Here is a 14,294-nt window from a genome sequence, read left to right on the forward strand (position 1 = left end):
TTTTCACACATCCGGCTTGAGCTGTGCGGCTCAATCCGGCTGTGCAAGCTATGCAACGGATGCGGTGAAAACACCGCATCCTTTGCATAAGTTTTTCCCATGCGGCCCGTCCGGTTTTTGCCGCTTGCGGCATGCTACTGAGCATGCGCAGTGGCAAAAACCGCATGCGGCGTCCAGATGCGGTTTTTGCCGCATCGCGCCGCATCCGGCCGCCATAGGCATGTATTGAAAAATGCGCCGCATTGGCCGAATGCGGCGCGATGCGGTTTTTTTTGCCGCACGAAAAAACGTGCCAGGCAACGTTCCATCCGGCCGCCGCATCGGCTAAATCTGCCACATGCGGCAAAAACCGGATGGAACGCAAGGCCATGCGGCACAATGCGGCACTAATTAAAGTCTATGCAGAAAAAACGCAACCGGCAGCAAAAAAAAAACGGTTGCGATTTTCCTGCAAAGTGCCGGATTGTGCCGCATAGCAAAAACCGGAGGTGTGAAAGCAGCCTTAGAGGACAAAAGTATCAGTACTCCAAAATCAGACAGGCCGAATCCTCAGCACTCCTGTCAATCATGGTGGATTTGGCCAACGTTAGTATATGTGTACGGGGCCTTAAGCCCAACAGGATGTGATTCATTTTGGGTAAAAGACTGATCCTATTTTCCTGTCTCTCTACATAGGGTATTAGGTCTACGACTCCTTACCTTTTCCTGCATTGGACATCATTGGAACTTCTTGGACTTCAGCAGTTTTTGGTTCTGTTAAATGATAAAAAGCATTAAAGTTAAGATGGTCTTGACCCATCCATCACACGACATTTTGGATGACCTTGTCCATGCTGTATGATGGAGATGAGAGAATCTTTTGAAATATGAATTCACCCGTTTTGCCAGTTTTTTATTTGATTTGTGGAAAAATGCAAGTTGAATTATCCTGAAAAGATGCATGAAACACTCTTTCTTAGGCCTCTTTCACACGTCAGTGATTCTGGGACGTTTGTGCTTTTTTTTAAACGTACCAGAATCACTGACATACGCAGACCCATTATAATGAATGGGTCTGCTCACACGTCAGTGATTTGTCACTGCACGTGTCTCCGTGCGGCGTACCCGCGTGTGCGTGATTGCCGCACGGAGACATGTCCATTTTTTTCTGGCATCACTGATGTCCCACGGACCACGCAGTGGTGTGGTCCGTGAAACACGTGCCAGAAAAAAAACGTGCTTTTAAAATAAAAATCATTTTTACTCACCCGGCGTCCAGCGATGTCCTCTGCAGCCCGTTCTCCCTGCTGCTTCTGAGCCGGCTCATTATTGTCACGCATATTCATGATGCACGACACAGCCGACCCGGAAGCAGCTGCTGCGGGGGTCACCGCCGGCCGGATGCTGCACCGCGGGAGCGATCAGCACCATGGACAGCGGGAGCGCGCACAGGTGAGTTCCTTTCTAAGTTCAATCACGGGCCACGGACAACGGAGCCCGGATTGCACTTAGACAACCCATGTGTGCCGTGAATCACGGCACACGCAGGGACATGTGCGTGTTTTACACGCCAGTGAAAAACGTCTGTGTTTTTCACTGACGTGTGAAACGGGCCTTAGGGCTTTATCAAACCCCCATCAACCTGTAAAGCTGTTTAATACAAATACAATCTTAGTGCCTGTAGACCTTATGAATATGGATAAATGGATAGTTACTGTTGTTCACTGATCTTCTGTCACATACTATATGTACAGTTTATTCTGTATTTCATGACTTTCTATCCCTATCCTTTTGGATGAGCTATGCGCCCTGATGTCCTCACTATCATCCTGAAATGTTTGCTGTATTTCCTGCCTCAGCTTTTATACAGGCTATGATGGTACCTACTGATTAACTCTGCTACCATGTGATATGATAGCTGAGAGGCATTATGTCACACAGTAATCTTCTCTGCTGTCATACGCTATCTGTACAATTTATTTAGCATTTTATGGCTTTCTGTCCCTATCTTTTTGGATGAGCTATGTGCTCTGACATAGGCTATGTGCACACGCTGCGTTTTTTTGACGCTGCGTTTTTGGCCGCTAAAAACGCACAAAAACGCACCCGCTGCAAAAAAAGTGGCAAAAAATGCACGCGTTTTTGCCGCGATTTGGTGCGTTTTTGGCTGCATTTTGCTGCGTTTTTGATCTCTGCATGTTGCTGCGTTTTTCCAATGTATTACATGGGGGGAAAACGCAGAAAAACACAGGAAAGAATTGACATGTCCATTTTTTTTTTTAAGCTCAAAAACGCAGCTTAAAAAAAAAGTTGTGTGTGGACAGCAAAAATGAAAACTCATAGACTTTGCTGGGGAAGCAAAGTCATGCAGTTTTGAGGCCAAAAACGCACCCGAGAAACGCGCAAAAACGCCGCGAAAAACGCACTATCATCCTAAAAGGTCTACTGCATTCCCTGCCTCAGCTTTTATACAGACTATGATAGTACCTACTGATTGGCTTTGCTATCATGTAATGTGATAGGTGAGAGGCATTATGTGGAAGCCCAAATGGAAGCATCTGACACCATGTGTTCCATCTGTGGCTAATGTGGTCTTCTACATTGTGAAAATGGCGGTGGCCAATTTTGGCAATTGGGGAACTAGAAGATCATTATCTATCCAGTTCTGAAACTAACTCTTAGTGTCGCGGGCGGGGAGGACGCCGTCGCTGCTGCGCTCTCGCTAACGCTCGGGTCCGGCGCTGCTGCGGCTGCCGCTGCTGCTCGGTGGCTCGGGCGGTGGGCCGGATCCGGGGACTCGAGCGGCGTTCCTCGCCCGTGAGTGAAAGGGGTGGTTGGTTTGGGGGATTTAGTGCGTGACGCCACCCACGGGTCGTGATGAAGATGGGCAACACCGCTGCTGGTGACGGGGATCCTGGGAGCGATGGTAGGGAGCAGCTGAGGTGTTGTTTTCCCCCTCCGTAGGTAGGGGTCGGTGGTCCCGGGGCCCGGGGATGTGGTGATGGGGAGGCAGGGTTGGTGAGGTGCAGGGCTGCAGGGACAGCGCGGCGCGGTGCTGGATGGCAAGGGGGTACTCACTCAGCAAGAAAGGTACAAAGTCCTCGGTAAACCAAACGGCTGGATGGACGGGTCCCGCAGCCGGCTGCAGTGTCTCTCCCCGGACAGGTGATGGCGGCTGTCTTTCCCTGCACCTTGATGTTATTCTTTCTGACTACTATGGATTCCCAACGGTAGTCCGCTCCCCGGTGTATGGGTACCGGAGGAGCCCGTTTGCCCGCAGACACTGGCCCTTGGGTCTCTAGCCTTAGGCAGTAGCTATATACCCTCACGGTGTGGGCGGTTGCCTTCAATCGGGACTTTTGCTGTTGTGAAACCCCTGGGGTTCCAGTTACATTCGGATCTGACTATTGTCGGCGGCTCCAAGCCTGGTCGGGGTCCAATGGCCCTGCCTGTGTGTGCTGGCTTCACTTTGCTCCCCGGTCGGTACCGGCGGGACGTCGCCCATACCCGGTCCTACGGTTCCGCGTTGCTCCACCACTCCTGCAGACGGCCACTACCGTCTGCCAACCTTGCTGTTAGTGCCTGGGCCACAAACCCAGACACCCAAGTGCTTGCTCCTCTCACTTCAAACTCTAACACTGAACTGTCACTTTTCCCGCCTCCAGGCCTGTGAACTCCTCGGTGGGTGGAGCCATCCGCTTAGCTCCGCCCCACCTGGTGTGGACATCAGACACTGGAGGGAGGCAACAAGGGTTTTTGTTTGGCTGATGTCCCTGTCTAGTGGGGGTGGGGGGTGTTTGTATGTTATCTGTGATGACCTGGCTAGGCCAGGGCGCCACCTTAGGATATATTATAGGAAGACTCAGTTCAGTGGTGAATAAAGATGAACGATCCTGCCAAGGATTGGATCGGTGCAAGATTGCCGAGATCGCAGATCGGATCGTCGATCTTATCCGAACCCATTAAATTTAATGAGAGGCAAAAGTGACGTGTTGTAAAATGGTGTAAGGGGGCTGTACAAGAAAGAAAATACAAAAAAGTTAAAGCAGTGCATACTTACCTAGTCTCCCTGCGGCTGCAGTACTACTTCAGGGTCCAACAATTATATGTAATGCATATTCACTGCTTTAGTGAATATGCATTAGATATAATTGTTGGACCCGGAAGTAGCGCTGCAGCTGCGGGAAGACTTGGTAAGTAATTATGTAGCGCCCATAGAAGGGGGTTCTCGGTCCCGGGCGGTAACAAACGGGGATGCCACTCTGGTGGCCGTTGCCCGGTCCCGTGCTCTGGACCCCTTTTGTTAATGGGGTGTATTTACAGGGGATATAAGAGTTTTTGTCATGTGACACCACCTGCGGGTTGCAATTAAGGATGGAGAACCGCCGCTGCTCAATGTGGGTACTCCCAGGAATGGTGGTAGTGGCAGCTGTGATGGTAGGCCCTCCACAGGTAGGGCTGTGCCTGGGAGATGTAGTGGGGAATAATGGAGACCACACCAGGTTGTCTGGTTGACGGCTGGTTCCGGTCCCTGTATTGCCAGTGCCAGTGAGTGACTCGGGTTGCTCTTTCCCTGACACTCTCAGTGTAGTTGAGACTCCGAAGCTTGAAACTTTGTGGGTCCCCCGGCTGTGATACAGCGGTTTGTCCGTTCGGCTGGCAGTGCGGACCCTGCGGGGAAATAAGTGTCTGAACCCCGATCCTAGTTTACTGCTGATGCACCCGGATCTGTAAGGTTAGTGAGGCCCCTGGAGAGCCCTCACTGTGCAGGTATTTGCTAAACAGTCTAAAACTTGCGCTTGACCTAGGGCCCTGTGCCCCGTACGTGCCCAGATTCCAGTAGGGCTCCCTCGTACCGTCCCTGGGGTCTTGACTCCTGCCCAGAGCTACTTGCTTGCCCTGGCTGGCAACCTGACTCCCGTACCCCTGAGTCACTGTTACACAGACCCAGCTAGAGGCACGTCTGCTCTCCTCACTACATTCTGACAGACTGCTTCCTGTTCTCTCACAGACTGACTTGGCCCCTCCCACCAGGTGGTCTAGTCTCTGGGTTCGCTCTGCCCACTGGGTGGCCCTCCGACTAGCCCTGGTGTGAGTGGCAACTGGGATTTTTAGGTGTATGTTGCTGTTGCTGGCACTGGTATTACAGGTCCCAGGGGGTAGGTCCTGCATCCCCAAGAGGATGTGTGGCGCCCTGGACAAGCCAGGTCGTCACAGGTACTACACCAACACATCCCACACTCCCGGTCAGGCACACCGAAGTCAGACAAAAACCCTTGTTGCCTTCCTCTAGGGGCTGATGTTCACACCAGGGGGTGGGCCAGGCGGTTGGTCCCGCCCACCGAGGAGTTCACAGTCCTGGAGGCGGGAAAAGGAACAGATGAGTTTGAGAGTTGAAAGTGGAAGGAAGGAAAGTGGCAGTAGAGCAGACTCAAGTTGGTCCGGGTGTGTGCCCCGGACGGAACAGCAAGGTTGGCAGACGGTGGTGACCGTCTGCAGGAGAGGCCTATCGGAGCCAACCGTAAGGACCGTGGACGGGCGGTGGCCCGGCGGTACCGGACCGGTACGCAAAGAGAAGCCAGCACCATCCGGCAGGGGCTTACAGACCCCGTCAAGGCTAGGAGTCGCCGTACAATTTGCCAAATCCGTTAGCGAAGGGAACCTCCTGGGTTTCCCAGCAGCCAAGTCCCGACAGAAGGCAACCGTCCAACCGAGAGGGAAACACAGTCACCACCAAGGCTACAGTTCCCAGGGCCAGAGCCTGCGGGCAAAAGGGGCAATCTTCCAAAGCTGGGGAGCAGGTTACCGGTGGGAACCCATTGGAACCGTTACACTACACAGGTGCAGGGAAAGGCAGTCACCACCAACCTGCCGGGAGACACAACACCGCAGCCATCTGTGGGACCCGTCCATCCAGCCGTTTGTTTCATCAGAGACTCTGTGTACATCATTGGGCTGAGTGAGTACCAGCGTGCCATGCGGGACAGCGCTGCCCCCGCGACCCTGCACCTCGCCAGGCCCCGTAACCTGCCTGCCATCCATCCCTACCCCATCACCGGGCCCCGGGACAACCAACCCCCCTACCCACGGAGGGGAGAAAACAACATCCTAGCTGCTCCCTGTCATCGCTCCCGGGATCCCCGTCCAGAGCAGCGGTGGTGTCACCAATCTCACCACAACCGTGGGTGGCGTCACGGACAATAATTCCCCCAAAACCATCCCCCCTTTCACTCACGGGCGAGGAACGCCGCTCGAGTCCCCGGGATCCGGCCCACCGCTCGAGCCACCGCCGAGCAGCAGCAGCCGGACCCGAGCAGTGGGAGAGCGCAGCGTCCCCTCCTCCGCCCGCGACAACTTGGCGTCACGAACAGGATCTTACCGCTCTGCCGTCTGGTAGAGGTGCACCTTGTGACCGCCGGAGGTGTCCGGCCGGAAAATTTGAGAAGGCGCCATCTTTGGCACGAAAGATTCCCGCTCGAGCGTTTCCTTGAGCAGTAAAGGCGCGAAGGCCAAAACCCCGCCCCTGTAGAGGAGGAGCCGGAAAAAGACTAAGGGGGACGGAACCAAGACGTCTGCGCCCGACGGAGCCGCTGGAGGAGCAGCGGACGTAGCCGCGGTGGCACCCGTAGATGGGAATGGGCCTGCCCAGGTCCCGGCCGCGCTGGCGGGAGGTGCTGTGGCCCCAGCGCTCGCCCAGGTGATGCCGTTCTCCTTGCCCTATGTGCCCGGAGCTACCTGGCTACCGCAGTACGATGGGAAACCTGATGCGTTGCAGGTCTTCCGGAAGAAGATTAGTCCGCTGCTAGAGTTGTACCCCCTAACCGATAAGCAACGTGCAGCGGTAGTGCTGGGGCAGCTAACCAGCGCGGCTGAGCAGGAGGCGGAGACCTGGGCCGAGGGGGACCGGTTCTCTGTAGCCACCATCTTCGAGAAGTTACAGACTGCCTTCGAGACCCTTACCGAAGCTGAACTGCGGATGCAATTTTACCAATGTCGGCAACGGCCTGCAGATAGCATTCGGGACTACGCCTTGTGTCTACAAACCGCCCTTCGCACACTGAAGCGGGTAGACCCCATCAACGATACGGACAGCAACAAAATGCTGGTGGAACAGTTCGTACAAGGGATGAGGTCCTCGGAGGACCGCAAGCAACTTTGGCTCTGGGCCTTAGAACACCCTGATGTTGGCTTTGCCGTGTTAAAGGAACGGGCCATTAAAGCCCTGCAGCCCCCAGCAGCAGAAGTCCCTGAGACGGCCCCATGGCCAGCTGAGACGGCCCCCGTCGTGTTGGCCCCTGTCCTCCCAACACCTCCAGTACAAGCAACCCCAAGTGGCATGATGGAAGAACTGGCTGCCCAAGTCCGCCGCATGGATGGGGACCTCGCCAAAATTCTTGCCGCGCTCCAGCCTCCGACCAGGTCCCAGCCCCCAGTGAAGATGCAGCTCACTGACAGCCCTGAGGACGTTCCCTGGATGCAGCGGAGAAGGGCCAATGATCCACGGTATGGACCCCCTATTTGTTACAGGTGCAGCAAGCCCGGCCACTACTCTCGACGGTGTCCGTTAAACGAGCAACCCCTGGGGCCACGGGCCAATCCTCAGGAGTAGAACCCCATGGCCCACCGGACTGGCGGGACCGGTACATTGGAGCCCGACCCATCATCCCCGTGGCAGTGGACGGTATCCCGCTGATGGCTCTCCTGGACACTGGATCACAGGTAACCACCATACCATACACACTGTATCAACGTTACTGGGGAAAAGACGAACTGGCTCCCCCAGACGCCAGTATGAAATTGATTGCTGCTGATGGGCTCCCATTGACCCAAGTGGGATACAAACAAGGGGCCATGACTGTGGGGCGAGCTGAACTGCAACACCAGGGTATGATTGTGATAATGAATGAACCCAGTGATCATAACCCGAAGGTAATGTTAGGGACTAACGTGATGGAGCACTGTATGAGTGACGTGCTAACCCTACTGCAGCAGCTGGCCGCCACGGCGGCAGGAAGCCAACAGAGAGCTGTGCAGGGTGAGATTCGGGCCCTGATGTACCGCCAACATGTGAACTCGACAGGAGGAGAGATTGGAGGAGTGAGAGTGATGGATGCGGCCCCTTTGATTGTGCCTCCCAGGAGCGAGATGATGATTTGGTGTAGGGCAGCAGTAGGGCCCCAGGGGCGTGACTACCCCGCCATGATAGAACCCTTGCCCTCTGATGAACACTGGCCCACAGTAAGGCCGCCCGAGGGGTGGTAGACGTAAAGAAGGGGAGAGTGCCCGTGAGGGTGCTGAACTGCGGGGAGGAAGAAGTCAGGCTTCCCCGGTACGCTACCCTTGCCAAGTTATTCACGTTGGATCCCCACACCATCCATGAGGCCGTTCCCCCAATCTCACCACCTACTGCCAGCACTCACCCATCCCAAGGGGAGTTAGACGAGTGGTGCCGAGAGCTACACGTGGGCACTGATGATACCCCTGCACATCATAAAGAGGGGGTATACCGGGTGGTACGGGAGTACGAGCAAGTCTTTAGCAAGCATCCCCTAGATTTTGGGCAGATTTAAGGGGTCCAACATCACATCCCCACCGGTGAGCATCCCCCTATTAAAGAGAGGTACAGGACTATTCCCCCTGCACACTACCAATGTGCTAAGGACATGTTGAGAAACATGAAGGAGGCAGGGGTTATTAGGGACAGCTATAGTCCCTGGGCCGCCCTGTTGGTACTGGTTAAGAAGAAGGATGGCACCATGCGGATGTGTGTGGATTACCGGAAAATTGACCAGATAACACACAAAGACGCCTACCCTCTGCCCCGCATTGAAGAGTCCCTGGCTGCGCTGAGAACCGCTAACTATTTTTCCACCCTGGACCTCTCCAGTGGGTACTGGCAAGTGGCTGTGGCACCAGAACACCGGGAGAAAACTGCATTTGCCACCCCTATGGGACTCTGCGAGTTCAATAGCATGCCGTTCGGGCTGTGCAATGCCCCCGGAACCTTCCAGCGGCTAATGGAATGCTGTCTGGGGCATCTAAATTTCGAGACCATCTTGCTGTACCTGGATGATGTGATTGTGTATTCCCAGACGTATGAGGCCCACCTGGAGCACCTAGCCGAGGTGTTCACGTCCCTTGCTAAATATGGGATGAAGCTGAAGCCCTCGAAGTGTCACCTGCTGAAGCCCAGTGCAGTACTTAGGGCAGGTGGTTGGTGCAGAAGGTGTCGCCCCTGACCCCGAGAAGATCACCGCCATCCAGGACTGGCCGAGACCGACCACGGTGAGGGAGGTGAGGCAGTTTCTGGACCTAGTGGGATATTACCGTCGCTTCATTAAAGGGTACATGAAGATGGCTGCCCCCATGCAAGACCTCCTCGTGGGACAGACCAAGGGTGGTAGGCCCCTAGGAGCCCCATTGGTGTGGGAAGAGAAGCATGAGGAGTCCTTCCGTCAGCTGAAGACAGCCCTGACCGGGGAAGAAATCCTAGCGTACCCTGATTACAGCCGCCCATTTGTCCTCTACACCGACGCCAGTAATGTGGGCTTGGGGGCTGTCCTATCCCAGGTCCAGGACGGAAAGGAGAAGGTGATAGCTTATGCTAGTCGAAAACTCCGACCGACGGAGAGAAACCCTGAAAACCACAGCTCCTTCAAGCTGGAGCTCTTGGCCCTGGTGTGGGCTATCACCGAGCGGTTCCATCATTACCTCGCAGCAGCCAAGTTCACTGCATATACGGACAATAATCCGCTGACCCATCTAGACACGGCCAAGCTGGGCGCGTTGGAGCAGCGGTGGGTGGCCAGGTTAGCCAACTATGACTTCACTATCAAGTACCGGGCCGGCCGTATCAACGTCAATGCCGATGCGCTCTCCCAGATGCCCCACCTGTCGGAAGAGGGGCAGAGGACGATGACCTCAAGGAGATCAAGTTGCCTGCATTTCACCGGCCGTTAACTGAAAAGGTGTATGTCCATCAACAGCGGCTGAATCTGGACCCGCTGCCCAGCCAGGAGTGGCAGGAAGAACAGGACCAGGCACCGGCCGTCCGCCTGGTTAAGACCCTGGTAGAACAGGGCTCGGCTGGGATAGACCCTGCCTCCCCTGCCGAAGCACAACATCTGTGGCGAGAACGAACCCGGCTGTATCTCCACCAGGGGAAGTTGTATCGTGAGCTGATTAATCCAAAAACCCACGAGAAGATTCGCCAGCTGGTGATTCCCCAGGCTAATGTGCCCACCGTCCTGCAAGCATACCATGATGGTGCGGGGCACTTCGGGTGGAAGAAACTGGAGATGTTGTTGAGAGAGCGGTTCTACTGGAATGGAATGCGGGAATCTGTGGAGGCCTGGTGCCGAGAATGTGGCCCTTGCGTGTTGAGAAGAAAGGATGAGGCCAGCCAGAAGGCACCCCTACACCCGATTGTTACGCATCAACCGCTGGAGCTGGTTGCCCTTGACCATGTAAAGCTCACCTCCAGCCGAAGTGGATACACCTATGCTCTAACCATTGTAGACCACTATTCAAGGTTCATGGTGGTTGTCCCGGTTAAGGACCTGACCGGCCGTACCGCCGCTAGAGCATTCCAGGCTTACTTCTGCCGGCCGCATGGGTACCCTGAGAAGGTGCTTACCGACCAAGGCCCGGCCTTCGAAGCAGAGGTTTTCCAAGAGTTCTGCCAGTTGTACGGCTGTAAGAAAATCCAGACCACACCTTACCATGCCCAAACCAACGGCATGTGTGAAAAGATGAACCACCTGGTACTGAACCTCCTTAAGACATTGCCGCTGGAAGAGCGGAACCTGTGGCCGGAGAAGCTACCCGACTTGGTCGATATGTATAACAACATCCCTTCCAGCTCGATGAAATGCACTCCAGCATACCTAATGAGGGCTCTCCCCGGCCGGCTGCCAGTGGATCTAGAAATGGGGTTGGAAGCCCCAGAAGCACTCCTCTCAACGGCTGACTGGGACACTCAACGGAGGGCGCAGTACCGCCAGGTTCAGGAATATGTAGAAAGGAACTTGTGTCGGAGTCGGGGACAGCAGGAGCAGAGTTTCAACCAGAAGGCGTCTGCTGGTCCCTTCCAGCCTGGAGATGTGGTGCTGAAGCGGAAAAGGAGGACCCACAAGCTGGATGATCAATGGGAACGAACCCCATATGTAATACAGGCCACAGAATGGGGAGACGGGAAGGCTTACCAAATCAGCCATTATCAAGGAGGAACCTTGGCCACGGTTTCCCGAGACCACCTAAAGAGGTGCCCACCAGCATTGAGGGTAGCGGCTGAAACTCCAGTTCCTAAGCCGGCGGAGAAAGAAAAAGAGGTAATCCATACCATGATGGGTGATTTCCCGGCAGACTGGCCTACGCAGAACGGCACGGTGCTTCTTCCAGTGATACTGTTCCCACAACCCGTGGAGGAGAGAGTAATGGAAGTGATCGACCATGAACCAGTGCCCAGGGATGAACCTGTACCCAGCTCCCCTACGCCTCCGCCTGCCCCACATGATAGCGGGGAGGAGGGACTAGTTGTTCCCCCTGCCCCATTGCCTGTCACCACTGAAGCCGGACCCCGAAGGTCCACTCGCTCCAACCTAGGTAGACCCCCACTTAGGTACCGGGAGACTCCTCTGTAGAAGGGGGGCACTGTGTTAAAAGTACCGTTTTAAAAGTTTAAGAGTTTGAAAGTTTTGCAAAAATGATAAGTAAATGAGTACCAAAGATTCACCTGATTGACAAACTGTGATTGAAACCGGTCGTTGCCGGCACCGTTGTCCCCGTGGGGACTGTTTGTGACCTTTGCGTAAGGGACTCCTTACGGACAAGCCCGAGAACTGGCAGGGCAACCACGAACTTGTGGCTTGTAAATAATTATGTTTGTGGCTTTCACCGTTACCGCCTCCGGAGAGGCAGATTGGAGGAAGGGCCCGCAGTGGAGCACGCTGGGGCCCAGCCACCACCGGAACCGGTGGCAATCCTCTGGGGGGTTTCAGGGGTTCCCCATGGACGTGGGTCCCCTGAAAAGGACAGAACCCGCTCGAGCAACTTGTGCTGGACTGGGGTCAAGGGGTGCTGCCCGTTTGCTTAGGGGCAGCATCAGGGCCAGGTTGCTTGGGTGGGAGAGAGCGGAAGCCATAACCGTTGTTAAAAATGTTAGTAACGTTTAAGTAAAGTACCTCCCGATGTGGGAAGAAGTTATTATGCTTGTAATCTGTTTACCATTTTCATATTTTTCCAGTTTGTGAAAATAAAACCGGTGATGGATGGGCAGCCCGCGGACGGTCTGCATTTTACTAAGGGGGAATGTGGCGCCCTGGACCAGCCAGGTCGTCACAGGTACTACACCAACACACCCCACACTCCCGGTCAGGCACACCGAAGTCAGACAAAAACCCTTGTTGCCTCCCTCCAGGGGCTGATGTTCACACCAGGGGGTGGGCCAGGCGGTTGGTCCCGCCCACCGAGGAGTTCACAGTCCTGGAGGCGGGAAAAGGAACAGATGAGTTTGAGAGTTGAAAGTGGAAGGAAGGAAAGTGGCAGTAGAGCAGACTGAAGTTGGTCCGGGTGTGTGGCCCGGACGGAACAGCAAGGTTGGCAGACGGTGGTGACCGTCTGCAGGAGAGGCCTATCGGAGCCAACCGTAAGGACCGTGGACGGGCGGTGGCCCGGCGGTACCGGACCGGTACGCAAAGAGAAGCCAGCACCATCCGGCAGGGGCTTACGGACCCCGGCAAGGCTAGGAGCAATTTGCCAAATCCGTTAGCGAAGGGAACCTCCTGGGTTTCCCAGCAGTCAAGTCCCGACAGAAGGCAACAGTCCAACCGAGAGAGGGAAACACAGTCACCGCCAAGGCTACAGTTCCCAGGGCCAGAGCCAGCGGGCAAAAGGGGCTCCTTCGGCAATCTTCCAAAGCTGGGGAGCGGGTTACCGGTGGGAACCCATTGGAACCGTTACACTACACAGGTGCAGGGAAAGGCAGTCACCACCAACCTGCCGGGAGACACAACACCGCAGCCGTCTGTGGGACCCGTCCATCCAGCCGTTTGTTTCATCAGAGACTCTGTGTACATCATTGGGCTGAGTGAGTACCACCGTGCCATGCGGGACAGCGCTGCCCCCGCGACCCTGCACCTCGCCAGGCCCCGTAACCTGCCTGCCATCCATCCCTACCCCATCACCGGGCCCCGGGACAACCAAGCCCCCTACCCACAGAGGGGAGAAAACAACATCCTAGCTGCTCCCTGTCATCGCTCCCGGGATCCCCGTCCAGAGCAGCGGTGGTGTCACCAATCTCACCACAACCGTGGGTGGCGTCACGGACAATAATTCCCCCAAAACCATCCACCCTTTCACTCACGGGCGAGGAACGCCGCTCGAGTCCCCGGGATCCGGCCCACCGCTCGAGCCACCGCCGAGCAGCAGCAGCCGGACCCGAGCAGTGGGACAGTGGGAGAGCGCAGCGTCCCCTCCTCCGCCCGCGACAGATGCAGTTCCCTGTAGTGCCCTGAGGTTCTCAGAGGCGCTACATATGCTGCTTTAATCCTTTTGCTTCCTTTTTTTTTTACAGTGGCCAATTACAGCTATGCCAATACTTGACATGGCTGTGATGGGCAGGGAGAGGATGGTGTTTGCCATCCGATCATTTACTGATCCTTGGCAAGGTCGGAGACTTTTGCGTTAAATGATTGGGTGTCTGATCCTGATCTGATCCGGCCAAAGGTTATATGATTTTAACATTTTCCGAACTTTGCCGATCAGTATCCCTTATCTCTAGTGATGAAGACAGTAGGAAAGGGTGAAGGGAAAAAGAGGATGGAAACAGTCACAGGAATCATGATGACTTTCAGAAGCCTGAAGAAGCCGGGCAGAAAACTGGACGTATCGAGGAAATCATTCTCCGAGAATTGGGAACTGAGGTCTAATTGACGGTAAATCATCAATTAAATTTAAACCAAAATTACAAAACCAAAAGATTCTGGACTATTTTGCAGTGTCCTTATTGTTACAGCAGTATTTTCTCACCTGTGCTTTTTCTTTGACCTTCGATTGGCTCCGCAAATACCTGAACCTCGCACAGATGCAGATATTCCTTCCGTCCCGGAATAACCACGGACACATAACGGCCCTCCATCCCGCCACAGTCAAAATAAAAGGTGTCTCCGAATCCCAGAAGAGAGATTTTAGCGCATCTGATAAAGCCACAAAATATAAGAAGTCGGCTGCTCATTCAAGGTATCACATAAGGTTAGATACACAGCTCAGCAGATAGTAACACACATGATAAGATTAATATAATAATAATAATTTTA

General features: G+C 54.7%; 1 protein-coding gene across 1 annotated transcript in view; it reads right to left on the minus strand.

The window, feature by feature from the left end:
• Positions 1–14,294, minus strand: part of LOC142250008 (uncharacterized) — a 94,817-nt gene that overhangs the window by 18,326 nt on the left and 62,197 nt on the right. The window contains exons 18-19 of the mRNA XM_075322073.1: positions 14,008–14,174; positions 700–753 (exon numbers count right to left, since the gene is read on the minus strand). Coding sequence (XP_075178188.1) covers positions 700–753; positions 14,008–14,174 — 221 coding nt within the window. The remainder of the gene's footprint in view (positions 1–699; positions 754–14,007; positions 14,175–14,294) is intronic.

The sequence above is a fragment of the Anomaloglossus baeobatrachus genome, chromosome 8 (assembly GCF_048569485.1).
Source record: "Anomaloglossus baeobatrachus isolate aAnoBae1 chromosome 8, aAnoBae1.hap1, whole genome shotgun sequence".
Taxonomy (NCBI): Eukaryota; Metazoa; Chordata; class Amphibia; order Anura; family Aromobatidae; genus Anomaloglossus; species Anomaloglossus baeobatrachus.